Raw genomic sequence first — 14133 nt, 5'->3', positions numbered from 1 at the left:
TAATGAATAATTAAAGTGAAAGAGCTCTTCAAGGAGTTGATCCTCCTGTTTTGAAATCCAAGGGGGGGTTCATTGCTCTGATTTTTTCACCCTTGTACATTTATTTCTTGGCAGCATTACATTTCAGACAACTAAGTTCCTAACTGAAGTTAAGTCCTAATAGATATTTTACTGTGGTCTATTTAGTGAAGGGGAGCAACACAGGGAAAAGACAGAATTTAAAATTCAATGTAGTTTCCATTACCTGTCCTGTTTCTCCAGTCCGGTCTTTTCAGATAAGTTCTACACTTATCATCATAGCCTCAGGAAAGCCCAGCAAGAAGGACTGAGAACTATTAGATTAAGAGACTTGAAGAAGCTGTATTGTAGGATTTACTACTGTTTAAAAGGTCATGTTAAACTAATATGTTTTAAAAATGTATTTTAGTCTACAGTTATAGCTCTGAGGTCAGCATTTCATGAGTTTTTATGCAAGAAAACTTCCCATTAAGAAGTTAGATTTGGTGTACAATAAAGCTTGAATTGCCAGCTCGTTTTTCAGTATTCAGTATATAAATTCCAGCGTGTATAATTTAATCTTGTAAAGCCTTACCTAGTGACACATTGTTAAATAAAATGCTTTACAATATGTTACACTTCTTTGCATGATGGCAGCAAGGTTATGAAAAGTAAACATAATTTAGATAACTTTTGAGTATCACAAAATTTAAAGCTTCTATTACTTTATTCATCCTTGACTTTTTCCATTTTCTGCCAGCTAGATAAATTAAGCTGTTTGATTAAATTATTTTTTTATGTCTAATTTCCATTTTCAAGTTTGTTCGTCCTATACTACATATGCAATTTGACTGCAGGACCTAGTTGGCAGTGCCGTATAAAGTTAGTACTATGATATACACAGTTTTCTGTAGCAATAATAGGCTTCTTCCACTAGAGAAAGAGGAAAAATACTTTTCCTCATTTTGCTACAACTCCAGAAGGTAGGTGAATATATGTCGCAATTTCTTAGGGAATATCTCTGTAATAAGTTATACAACAGCTTTTCTGCAGAGAATACAGATGCTTACAAAAAGCCAAAGTGAAACTAAATAACCTGTTAGTCCATTTATGAATGTGTGTGCAGTTCATATTTCAACTAGAAAACAAAATAATTAATACTGAGTAAATGCAGTTAATCTGCTTGGACTACTATAACAATAAAAAAAAAACAAAAAAAAACCAACCACATTTATCAAAAAAACAAAGTAGAGATATATTGGAAAGTCTTTGCTAATGCCAAGCTTCAGTGCTCCTATGTGCCTTCTGTCCCAACACAGAAAATAGCTGGATCATCTCCTAGCACAGATCAGCATAACCACATCTTCAGTCCGGCCTTTGGCTTTTTTCAGTCCCTTTAAAGATTCATCTGCCTTACGTGGTTATTTACTCAATGGCACAAGCCATACTACATGTCTTTAGTGCAGGCAGTCTGTGGTGACACTGTGACAGCTGCCCTGCCTGGACTAACAAGTACCTGCTTGCCTACCTGCACGCCTGCTGTTACAGACCTTCGGTGACAAAAAGTTGCATCCTACTGCACGTCGGTGGGAACACACTGCAGCTATGCCAGAACCATCTGCATTTGAGTAACACGTTCCTTCTTAGACTAAATTCCATGCCCCACTTACCTACATCTCCATTTAACATTTATTTCACAGACTTATCAAATTATTTTGCAACCTTAACTAGATTTAGGCAGTAGAGTAGCAACGTACAGTCATCCACATGATATGGGATGGAGCAAAGCAATGCTCAGTGGGGTAACTGTGGCTTGTGTTTGGTATCCACTACTGAAATCCATGTTTGTAGCAAAAGCATTGAGGTGATGGTTTTCCCTCCTAGGATCTGTTACACTGGAAATCTTGCTATGGACAAAAGAGGATATATGTGAAGCTAAGAAATTATTGTTATTCTCATTGATGTTAATACCAAACTTGGTCGTATTTACCTTTTCTTTGGTGCCGTGCTCATCCTTTCAACGTTCACCCTGTTTGCAAGGTTGACGTTTCAGTCTTCCTTCAGAAAGTAGTTGGGGGGTGTCATTAGCATCTCCTGGGCTTTGCTGGGACGTGTGTCCCCCCCCTCCCTCCCCAGCGGGGCCACCCCCCGAGCTGAAGCTGGAGCAGGGCAGGCAGGGGTTAAACCAGTGACACCCAGCTCAGGCCATGGCCAGGCTGAGCCCTGAGCTGCCTGGGCAGCGCACGGCCAGGGCATCCCTCTGCTGAGGGCAAAAACCATTATTCCTGAGCTAGAGATTCACTCACAAATAGAAATTCTAGTATCGTATATATCTGTATACAAATTCTTTTTGAATTTAGCATAGAGAAGCATTTCAGCTTTTCAGTAAATGAAAACTGCAAATCAATCCATGATTCAAAGCTTTTGATATCATGTTCAGTATTTTAGTGCTGCTGAAGTATTAATGCAAGGTCATATTCATTAAAATCTAATGTGGTGATGGTATTTTTTCCTAGTATGAGCGTAAAAGACTTAATAACTTAGAGATCATTGGTCTTGATGTTGTTTCTAAGACAGACAGGAAAAGATATTTGAAGTTCAGCTATGTCAGTGTTATACCACCACAGCGTTTTAACAAAATTGTGTTCAAGACCCATTTCATAGATTGACTTAGAGATGAAATGACAACATCTTTTAAACATCTTGTACCATTTAAAATCATATAAACATGTTAAAGCTACAAATAAATGCCGTCAAATGCTGATATCCAAAGCCCACAGAACTGCACTTACGCTATTATACATTAAATTTAAGAAATATGCACAGTGCAATCCATATCTGCTTTGTACATAGTACTGTTGAATATATAATGCATTAATGTAAGTGGTAACTACTATAAGTTAATGCTGTTAATTAACAAAAATGCACTAAACTTAAAGATTTGACTAGTTTAGACTTTTACTGCATAAAAATGGCCCATTTTTATTGAAAAATAGACACATTATAGAGCACAGTTTTTAAATAAAGACTATTACTTACTCATTTAAATATAATATAGCCTTCCTTTGGAGATTTTCCATATATGATGTTATGTACTAAAGTGATATGTAAACATGTCATTAGAATTTGATGTAGATTATTATAAATTACGTTTATAAGGCATTTATTGAACTTCTAGATCCTGTCACCTCTAAACCTCAGTCTGGATTATAAACAATAAATGAATGATTCTTAGATGTTTTAATCCTCAACACACAGTAAGAAATTAACTTGTTATTAAGAGTAGAATACTCTAGCATTAATGTATGCATCTGGCAAATGCTAACAGAACAAAACTGCTTTCTGCACCGTTAGTTTGTAGTTTTACATTCTCTTGGGCCACTGCCACAGATTTGGGCTTGACTAGCTGTGTAAGTCAGCTGCTTTGTTTCACATGACACGAAGGTCCAGTTTTAAAGCTATTTTCTAACCATGTTTGCACTGAAAAAAAGAAACTACAACAGCTTCTGTATATTCAAGGAAGCAGTAACCTACATTTAATAGCTAAACCAAGCAAACTTTTCACACTGAAGTGACAAGAGAAAACTTCATGATCTTGTTTTAGTTTTCCTGAGCAATAATATTAAATGAAGAGTCTAAAAAAGAGAGCTTACTTTATCTGCTGCAGACGATGAGCACTGAAAAAAACCGATACTCCTAACATCATTGCTTGTAGTATAGAATCAGAAGCATGAAACTGAAACTAGAAGATTATCCATTACATCTGTTTCTGTGTAGTTCTTCTATGGTCTCTGAAGATAAGCTACACAACTAGTAATAATAAAGAAATGATAGAAAATTCCTTCTCTTTTTCCTCTCTTTCTTGTTAAGGAGAGTTGTAATTAAATATTCTATTCAATATTATTAATAAGAGCGACGTTTTCAAAGAATGATTGAATAGTTGCATTTTCACAATGCACACACTAATCATTACCAAAAAAAAATATTTTTTGACTACATAATAGTTAACCAAGGAAATGTAGTGGTTAACTGCACCAGAAAAATTAGTATGACTGTTTCCATACTGAAGTTTTACTGTTGGTGAGTTCAGAAACTGTGCAGCTAAAGGTAACTAAAGTGCATGTGCTTTGCATGTTTATGTGTAATGAAATTTCATGCAAATCAACGTTTACATTTAGCTGTAAAGCAACTGTATGAGGTGATCTTTGTGAACTTCATTCCTTTAAAAAGTGAGAAACAGAATCAACTTGAGCTCTCAAGAGGAAGGGCAAGACTTCTTTACAAAGGAGTGACTGAGGCTAGAAGAGAGAAAACAGTAGCTATACCACTTGAGTAGGTACTGCAGTGCAGTAGAAATGGTTCTGTAAAGCAAAAATTGTGGTGCTGAAGAACTCACAACCACACTATACAAGATATGGAGGGCTTACTTCAAGCAAGCTCAGTTTTGGTCCATGGACTAAAAGCCCATTAGCAGCTGGTGTGCGTTAGCTGTACTCCAAGGAGCACATCTGCTGATTTAGTTTCAACTGAAATAAATCAATTTTACATGCTCTGATACTGCTCTGCAATGTGATACAAAACACTGCAGCTTGGAACAGCCAGGAAATTAATCATAAAAATTTTCTCCTCATCTGATCTAAAACAGTTATACAGCTGCACCTTGAGACACGAGGGAGCACAAAGCCAGGCCTCAGGTATTATGAAAAAATTTCCTAGGGATCAAGAAGACACAAGTTAACGAAAGTATGACTGGGAAGCCTGGCCCTTCCTGCAAGGAGCCAGTGGAAAGGAAAGCAGCTGATATTTGTTTATATACATATAAAAAATAATAATTGTGCCTCAATCACTTGGTGATTTTGCTGTTTAAAGAATTAACCATTTCATTTTCAAATAGTACCTGGCTTTTCCATAGATTAAAAGCCTTTTAATTATAAGAAAATTACTAAACCATCTCTAAACTCAGTCCACTGTAGAGTTCCACATAACAAACAGTATCTCCTTATAAAGATACCTTCTTTACTGTAAGCTTCTTTTAGTCACAACATGAAAAGGAAAAATCACCTAATTTTCTATGTGCTCTGAAGCTACTCTTGAACTTGCAGAGCTGCACAAATGTCCACAGATTACCCTGGCAGGGGAAAAAAAAAAAAAAAAAAGTAATTGGATTAAACACTAGGAGCTATGCATTTTATACATATCCCTTTTCCCTCTTCCTTTTTCTTCAGAAGTATTTCATTAGTATTATGATAGATGGAGCTCCCACAGTATTCTGCCCTTCTCAATCTCTAGTCTGTACATAGACAAAGTTCTTTGGTCGTTCAAATTCTCTCTTGCCAAGAAGAATTGCAGGTAAAATTAGAGCCTAACTGAACAGAGAACGAAGTATACCACTGGTGGATATGGTTGTAACTTCCTTAGTCCAAAAGTTATATTGCAAAAAGCTTTGGTGAAATGTCATTCAAAATAGCTATCATCATGCTATCTTTTATAGGATCCTTTCTGTACACAGAATTTACATGGGGTCTTTTTCCTACTGTCTTACAAATATCCTATGGGAAATTTGATGGGGATATGAAAATATCTAAGTGGAAATTTCCACAAGTCTAACATAAAAATGCAGGAATAATAAGCAAGGACTGAAGCATACAGCCACATGAACATTCACTTCTGTTAAAAAAAAAAAAAGAAAGAAATATCCTTTCTGCCGGATGGATCAGTAGGGAAAATTGCTATAATCAAGGCTTCCTTAACATGTTAGTTCTTTCCAGCTTCTAGATAACATCTCTATGGAATATGTAAGGTTATTATAAGATTGCCTTCTCCCATATGAGGAGACCTCTGGACATGATAAGGAGGGGATCAAAGAAAATATGGCCAAGTACAAGGGATATGTATCAGCTATGAGATGATCCAGCTTTGTTTTCATTCACACATTTAAATAAAAGGGGGGGGGGGGGGGGAGGAAGCATGAAAAAGTCATCTCCAGTCTTATATCATTTATAAGTCATTCTACATTGTGGGGAAAAATATCCTGGTCAATTTCTATAAAATTGTATAGATTGGGGGGGGGGGGGAGGGTGGTGGTGTCAGTTACAGACAGAAATTGCAACCTTTGTTTCTAATGAAAAAGCATTTTTATACTGATTTTATGTCCAGAGCCAGCAGGATGTAATATTTTTTTTCTCTTAGTGATACTGTAGCAAGCAACTAATAATTTTTAGAAAAGAAATTCTTAAAATTAATAATACTCACAGTTTATATCAGTTTTCTATTTGAATATTGTCATTAGAAGTTTGATATTAAAAGCTATATGGCTACTAGTTTATCCCATCTAAATAGCTAAGACTTTGATTGTTGTGCAATTCCATTTAATTATTGCAAGCAGTCTCTGAAACAAAGTTACTTAGTGACTAATTAAAGGTAAAGAAAGAAGATTGAAAAAAATTGTAATTCATTTGTGAGTAATTCAAAGTGAAAATATTGTTAACATTATTAGTCATTATTGACCTATATATTCAAGGCTGTTGTTTTTGTTTTGTTTTTCTCATTTCAAAACCAGGTGCATATGTCCCCTTGGTTACACTGGCACATTTTGTGAACGTGATGTAGACAATTGCATTGGAAACCAGTGCTCTGAATACGGTTTCTGCCAGGACCACTTGCATAATTACAGCTGTAACTGTGTGCCTGGATATGAAGGACCCTTCTGTGAAGTTGAAATTAATGAATGCTTAAGTTCACCTTGCACAAATGGAGCTACCTGTATAGATTTAATTGGCCACTTTTCATGTCATTGTGCTGCTGGGTTCAAAGGTAAGTTTTCTCCTTTGAAGTGCCTTGTACTACAGATGTGATTGTCCAATTCCATGTAAGCTATGTTTATATGATGTTCAATAACACTTATCTATATATGTATATATTTGTCTGTTTGTATGACGTATGAGTTTTAACCGCATTTGCATGGATACTCTTAGATTATGTCTCCAAATTGTTGCTCAGCTGACCTTCCCTCCACTAAACATACAATTCTGAGCATGAGCTTTGACACCATTTGCAAAAAAATTGATCAAGTTCCAAAACACTATTTTAATTGTATTATTTTAATTTCACTGTTAAGCAGTCTTAGGTGTCATGGATTTAGACATACACAGTCTGGTCAGTGGGTCTAGTCCTGTTTAACATTTTCATTAGCGGTCTGGCTGATGGGGCAGAATGTACCTTCAGCAAGTTTGCTGATGACAGAAAACTGGGAGGAGCGGCTGATCCATCAGAGGGTCATGCTGCCATCTAGAGCAACATCGACAGGCTGGAGAAATGGGCTGACATTAACCTCATAAAGTTCAAGAAAGAGAAGTGCCAAGTCTGCACCTGGGGAGGAATAACCCCAAGTACCAGTACCTGCTGGGGGCTGACCAGCTGGAAAGCAGTTTTGCAGAGAAGAACCTGGGGGTCCTGGTGGACATCAGGTTGAAGTGAAGGGCCACTAAGGTGCCTAAGGGACTGGAGCATCTCTCCTGGGAGGACAGGCTGAGGGAGCTGAAACTGTTCAGCCTGGAGAAGAGAAGGCTCCGGGGGATCTCCTCAATGTCTATAAATACCTGAAAGGAGAGTGCAAAGAAGATGGAGCCAGGTTTTTTTCAGTGGTGCCCAGTGACAGGACCAGATGCAGTGGGAAAACTGAAACACAGGAGGTACTGTCTGAACATCAGGAAATATTTTTTTGCCGTGAGGGTGACTGAACACTGGCACGGGTTGCCCAGGGAGGTTGTGGAGTCTCCATCCGTAGAGATATTCAAAAGCCATCTGGCTTTCAAAAGCCATCTGGGAAACTGGCTCTAGGTGTTCCTGCTCGAGCAGGGGGTTTGGACGAGATGACCTCCAGAGGTCACTTCCAACCTCAACCATTCTGTGACTCTGTGAACATGAGGACTTGCTTATATAAATGATATATTACTGGAAAATACATTTTTTTAAATTTTATCACCCAATGAGGTCCTATACAATAGCATTCCCACATAAGAAAATTCAAAAAAAAATTTCACAATATTACTCATTTAGTGTAACTCATTATCACATATACTTAATATATTGAATTCTGATTTTTCAGAGTGTATAAACCACAAACAATTAATAAAACGCTGTTTAAGCTTATAAAAATGTTATCACTACCCTAGCAATTCCATTTTCATAGAGTCTCCGAGGGTTTATGATCCTGGGATATTTTCCAGCACAGAACAGATTTGAAGTTCAGTCATAACTGCACGTTATGAATCAGTGAAGAGTATCTCAGTGTAATACTAAAAACCCCACACTTATTCTTATATAATTTCTTTTTGTGTGTGTGTTTATTATGTCATTTATCTGTAATTCAACTTCTTTACATATCCAGATGTACTTCATTTTTCTTCATAAATAGTAAATTCACTTTCAGATGAAATATCAAAGGCAACAGTAAATAAACTAAAGAGTAAAACAGAAGATATTGTTGCTCAGGACTCTGTACGTCTTTGGGGAACTATCATACTTTGTGTACTAGGATTCATAGATTTGCAAATAAGCCGTGAGTTCCCAGTCACCAAGTTGGTTTCTCTCCTGCTAATAAATGAATCCCTGGGTACTCTTAGATAAAACATTAGAATCAGTTTTTAATTTCAGAAGCAGAATTTTACACAGACAACTCATAGCCATCTCCTCTGCCTAGATGATTGATCGATCTCTTGTCTATAAGCATTTCTCAAATGCTTTACATTCTATTAGCTAGGGACCTCTTAGCCACGGCAATGGGATTTGTCAACATGAACAGCATGATCTGATTTCGTAAAAAACAAGTTCATAAAAAGTCCAAGGCTTGGGTATTTGCACAGTAAAAACAAATACTTTATAACATCATGTACCAGAGTCTTTCCTTTTGAACCATAAACTGTACATGTGTGGAGTACTGTCCACTGCCTACAAGAGAATTTGGCCTATGTCAAACTTGGGAGTTTGCAGTATGATCTTTAAAAATTAAGTAATTTTTTCAACAAAATTATCCCATCCTTTTGATCATGTGATGACCCTCTATATTGCCCTCTCCAGGCTCAGTTCTTCAAACATCTCTTCACCTTCAGTCATTCCCAGTTTATCCCTTCTTCCATATTTGCGTTAACTCTATCTCAAAACATCAGTGTTCAGCATCAAATGATTCCAGCTTTCACAATGACTGGCATTTCTAAACAAATACCACTGTGCTTCATTTCTGGCTTAAAAGAAGCTCTTCCTGGAAATATTTGAAAAAACACTGTCTTTATCCAAACACATCTTTCATTAAAACTCTTGTTTCTTTAGAAGCCTACAAAAACGTGAAGACAGCTGCTGAGAACTCTAAGTAGATAGGCAATACTGCCTCACTGGTTTCTCTTGAGGATTTGTATCTATTGGCTATTGACTGTATAGTTAAGATTTGGAAAATCTTTTTATTCTGAATACATACTGTATCTCACAGTAGTAAGATATTGATCCATCATTGCTTTACCCATGTGTAAGTAACATATAACAATATTAAGGCTCATCACCAGTGTAGGCCTTCCAGAGGCTTTTTGAGTTTGACATTAATATATTCTCTATATGATACTCTTCAGTATTCTTTCTTCAGCGTTCCTCTTTTTGTCCAAAAGAGGAAAATGACACATGAGCGTTTTTAATATCATTCTATTACTTTAAATTTCTGTGCTTTGTTTTTACCTTTTTTACTCCACAAATACATCAGACAAGTCCACGTAACATTTGGAGTCTATCTGAGGAAGTATTTAAGTGTTTGTACTTTCAGTAAGTTATTCAATGGTTTTAAGTCATTTGGATGTTTTTTAAATAGTTTCACCCTTCTGTGATAGATGTGAACAGTACATCCATGATGCCAATAAGAAAAACAAATCTTGAAGGAAAATACACAAAGTTGTGTGAAAACCGAACCTTTTCAACACAAGTAAGTTTAGGAACGCTTAACCCCTTGTACAAACAAAGCCTAGAACAGCTGACGGACACACGAACACGTAAGGAAGATTGACCCTGTTAGGAGGGAGCAGCAAGAGCAATGCTGCTCCACAAGGGGAGCCACGAAGCAGGGTCCGAGGGTAAGCCCAGCGGGTCCATCCGCGGAAGCGAGTTAGAAGCAGCAGGAGACAGGACCAGAGACAAAGCTATAACGTATAGACAAGGAGTCTGTACAAAGAGAAAAATTGCTTACAGCATGGGCTGGAGACCATTCTTGAGAGAGGGCCAGAGGCAGGACTGGAAACAGGCACGTCTACAGAAAAGCTCAGAGCAGGTCTGGGTGCCTACAGCTGAGTGGAGCTGAGCTGAAACGGAGCTGTGGGCGATGGGCAGGGGGCGGGGAAGGTCCCAGGTGGACCTGCTCAGGGCAGTTAGGGCCTATTAGCGTTCTCAGGGCATCGGTATCTGCTTCTTTTAGCAAGGTGACCTGAAATCATGACGTTATTATTTCTGCTGCACAAAGGAAGGCAACGGGGTTGGGTTGGTTTGTTCGCAGGCACATTCTGCGTTTGAAACGCCTGCTCCCATTTCCATTCACACAATTCCTATTTTACTGGGGCGAGGCTGCCCGTCAGGTGTACAGTGTAATCCCACCGAGAGGGATGAGCCGCACTCTTGGCAGTTCACAGCTGAAGAGCCACAGGCTTTGTCTAAAACTCTTTCAGAGAAGCTGAGCCGGTGCAGTGGTTTGAGATTGCATCATGTAAATCACGTTCAATCTGGAATAAGTGTTCACAGAAAGGTGTACGCTATACAAAGTAAATAAATAAAAAAATTAAATTGTTTTGGGTTTTTAACTGCTGTGATTTCTCACACAGAAAAGACCTTGAATAAAAGCAAAATTGACCAAGTGTATAGAACACCAAAGCTGAGAAAGGGAAATGTCAGTTAAGTTCGCTAAGGCCACACCTGGACTGTCTGTCTTGCTTTTCCATAACTGCATCTTCTGCAAAGTAAGCAGAAATGTTACTCAGGCTGATACCTCCTTTATCTAACACGATAACTTATGTTGCTTAGAAAGCAACAAAATTACACCATTTGTTCTCAGGTACATGACTTGAATGCTTTATATTTACATACATTTTACAGAATGGTGGACAGTAAGGCAGGAGTGTTGTGAAGACAACCTTCAAATATATTGTTACTGCTTTGGATGCTAGCTGCACTTTAAAAAAACCTCGTTTTTTTCAGCAGGACTTCAGTAAGATTACATTAAGTAGAATTTTAAATCATTTGCTTTTCATCTGATCTGGGATTAGAAAGATTCAGCTTATGTCTTGAAGTAATATTTCCTCAAGTAAGGAGTTTTAGTTAAAAAAAATATTCTTGGACATCCTTTTATTAGTTGTGGTCATTCTGTCTGCCTTTGCATTGTCAAACTTTATATTTGATTATGCCTATAAAACAAAAGTTGGTATAAACAGTATGTAAATGAAACTTTGGATATTTTTGCATGTGTTCTGTAATTCGGACAGGGATCTTCATAGTAGTTGTGGCAATTAATAAGAGATATTTATATATAATGTGTATTACATTGAGAAAATAAGCTCTCAAATAAATTCCAGTTTTATTCTAATGTCTGAATATTATATTTGAGAATGGTACAAAGTTAACTTATTCTGATATCAAAACAAAAATCAGTTTTGTGGATATTCAGCAAAATAGAAAAACAGTTCAATTAGTTCAGATTAAGTGAGAAATTAAGCTCTTTAAGCAGAAATAAAACACCCAAAGTTTGAACCACTGAAAGGTGCAAACTTCAATCTAGTGATCTTAGAGTTGCTCTTATTTTTGAAGTGAAGGAATATTCAACGAGGCTTCATCCATTATATTTATGAAAAGGAATATTTCTTTGTTGCTTTTGATCTCCAGTTATATTTACCTGAGAACTTCAGAACATCTCCATTTGTTAAAATAGCATGATTTTTTTAAACAGAGTAAGTTCCATCAGTAACACTGGTGGAGGACTAAATATCTTTGCCAAATTTTTTAGCATGCACCTACTCAGGTCCTTACGCTCTTCTCAAGACTTTTTTGCTCCTGTAGAATAATCTGTCTCTTGTGTATCATCGATGTGCCTGTAGAAAATGTTGCTGTTAAACGTCAGGCCATGCAATTTGCAAGAGTGACAGGCTTTCCTAAGGAGCTGTAATTATTTGTTATATATTTTAAGAACACTGCAATTTTACACAGGATAAAACACACTATAGGGTTAATAGAAGTAGAATTGGCTCATGATCATTTTTAACATTCTCTTTGTACTTCAGAATTTGGTGACACGATCCCTGTAAATTGTTTAGGAATTCAGACTCTAAGCTATGATTTATTACATAACTAATTAAATATTACGTTTTACTACTAATTATGTTTGGATGTCTTGTATTAATGTTAACCTTAAAAGTGTAAACCCAGAAAATATTTATATTAACATACTTTGATGTTGAAAGTAATTTGTAGCCAATTAGTGGTTTTTATCTGATGTTCAAAGAAGGTTCTCATCATCCATTTCAAATGTGTAGTTGAGATTAGCTGCATACTGAAAAAAAAAAGGCTTCTTTGTACGTGTCCAGCTTTTATCATGTCTCTAATACTCAGAAAATATGGTCTCACAGTAGCTTCATAGAGTCTTTGATTCTCTCTGAAATATTTAAAAAATACTGTCCATAGATTGCCTTAGTACTCTGAGGGCATGAATTCTTAAATTTACCTAGCAACAGTTTGCAAAAAGTTTTGGGACATGCCTTTTGTCAGATGCAACTGCTAGTTTAATGGCACTCCATGTTACGGCACGTAACCAGAAGAGCTAGTTATTGTCTACAATACACAAAAAGCAATTACCTTTATTTTCACTACATGTGCATTTGATTGGCATAAATTGCACTAAAACGTGAAGGCTTTTCCAAGTTTCAACATGATTCATAGGCAAAAAAATGCTATTCTCCTAGCCTTTTCTGAGATGTACAGAATTACCAAAACTGCACTGTTAACTTTTAGATGAAAAATAATATCAGTTTTTCATATCTGTGAATAGTATCTTTTTCAGTGGCTAGATAGCAAAATTAGAAGGAAAATAAAAGTGATCTTGAAGGAATGGTAAGAGAGATGCATAGAAACTAAAGTCTTAGCTGTGTATGTCGACAATACTGCAAGCTTGTCAGGAAAAAAACTGATCTGTATTTAATGTGTTAACAGCATTTTCAAATGCAATACTTCAGAAAGTTTGGCACCTTTCTAAATCATTCTGCAAGTACTGTTAGCTAGCACAACTTGTAAATCAGTCAGTGGTTTTCGCAAATATTTTCATCAGTTATGAGAAAGGTATTCTCAGTGCTTGATAATTCAGATGAGGCTGAGTGGCATGTAATTGCTTCTTTGTCAGCTGAAGTAATTTAGCTGTAATAACAGCCTCCAGCATAAAATCAGCACCTTTGTTATCAGAGCAGGGAATTTTTTCCCATTTCCTTGTTCTCCTAAATGAAGAATGGAATTCATACACATCTAGCACAGCCATAGGTAAATAAAAGCAAAATACCTGAAACCAGATAGTTTTCTGTTAAATAAGTATAGCATGTATACCTCTACTGTACAGCATTAGTTTGTACATTTGTGATTAATTGTCTAAATTGGAACTAAATCTTTTAATCTAGGGAGTGTTGCAATATGGATTAATACGTTAACAAAAACTGTACTCACTGAAGTCTTAAAATAATGGGGGTTAGTGGTATGATATCAGAAATGAAATTCAGTTTCTGATGCCACTTCTTAGCTATACTTTATAGCAGATATTTATTTTTTTCCAAATGAAGATGCAAAATAATTTTTTTTTTCCTACATCCTTCCTTACATTAGAATCATGGAATGAATTATAGAATCATAGAATGGTTTGGGCTGGAAGGGACCTTAAAGACCAACTAGTTCCAACCCCCCTGCATTAGAGGCATTAGGTTTCCCCTTTTCCAGTCAGTGGGAACTTCCTCGGACTGCCACGACTTCTCAAATATGATGGATAGTGGCTTAGCCATTTCATCTGCCATTTGCCTCAGGACCTGCAGATTCATCTCATCAGGTCCCATGGACTTCTGCACCTTCAGGTTCCTTAGATGC

At 36.7% G+C, this 14133-nt stretch overlaps 1 protein-coding gene across 1 annotated transcript in view; it reads left to right on the top strand.

The window, feature by feature from the left end:
* Positions 1 to 14133, top strand: part of EYS (eyes shut homolog) — a 938397-nt gene that overhangs the window by 220051 nt on the left and 704213 nt on the right. Inside the window, exon 11 of the mRNA XM_069804576.1 lies at positions 6557 to 6810. Within this exon, the coding sequence (XP_069660677.1) occupies positions 6557 to 6810 (254 nt within the window). The remainder of the gene's footprint in view (positions 1 to 6556; positions 6811 to 14133) is intronic.

This window comes from Haliaeetus albicilla, chromosome 17 (genome assembly GCF_947461875.1).
Source record: "Haliaeetus albicilla chromosome 17, bHalAlb1.1, whole genome shotgun sequence".
Taxonomy (NCBI): domain Eukaryota; kingdom Metazoa; phylum Chordata; class Aves; order Accipitriformes; family Accipitridae; genus Haliaeetus; species Haliaeetus albicilla.
Note: the sequence above shows the minus strand (reverse complement) of the source record. Positions and strands in the feature narration are given on the sequence as shown.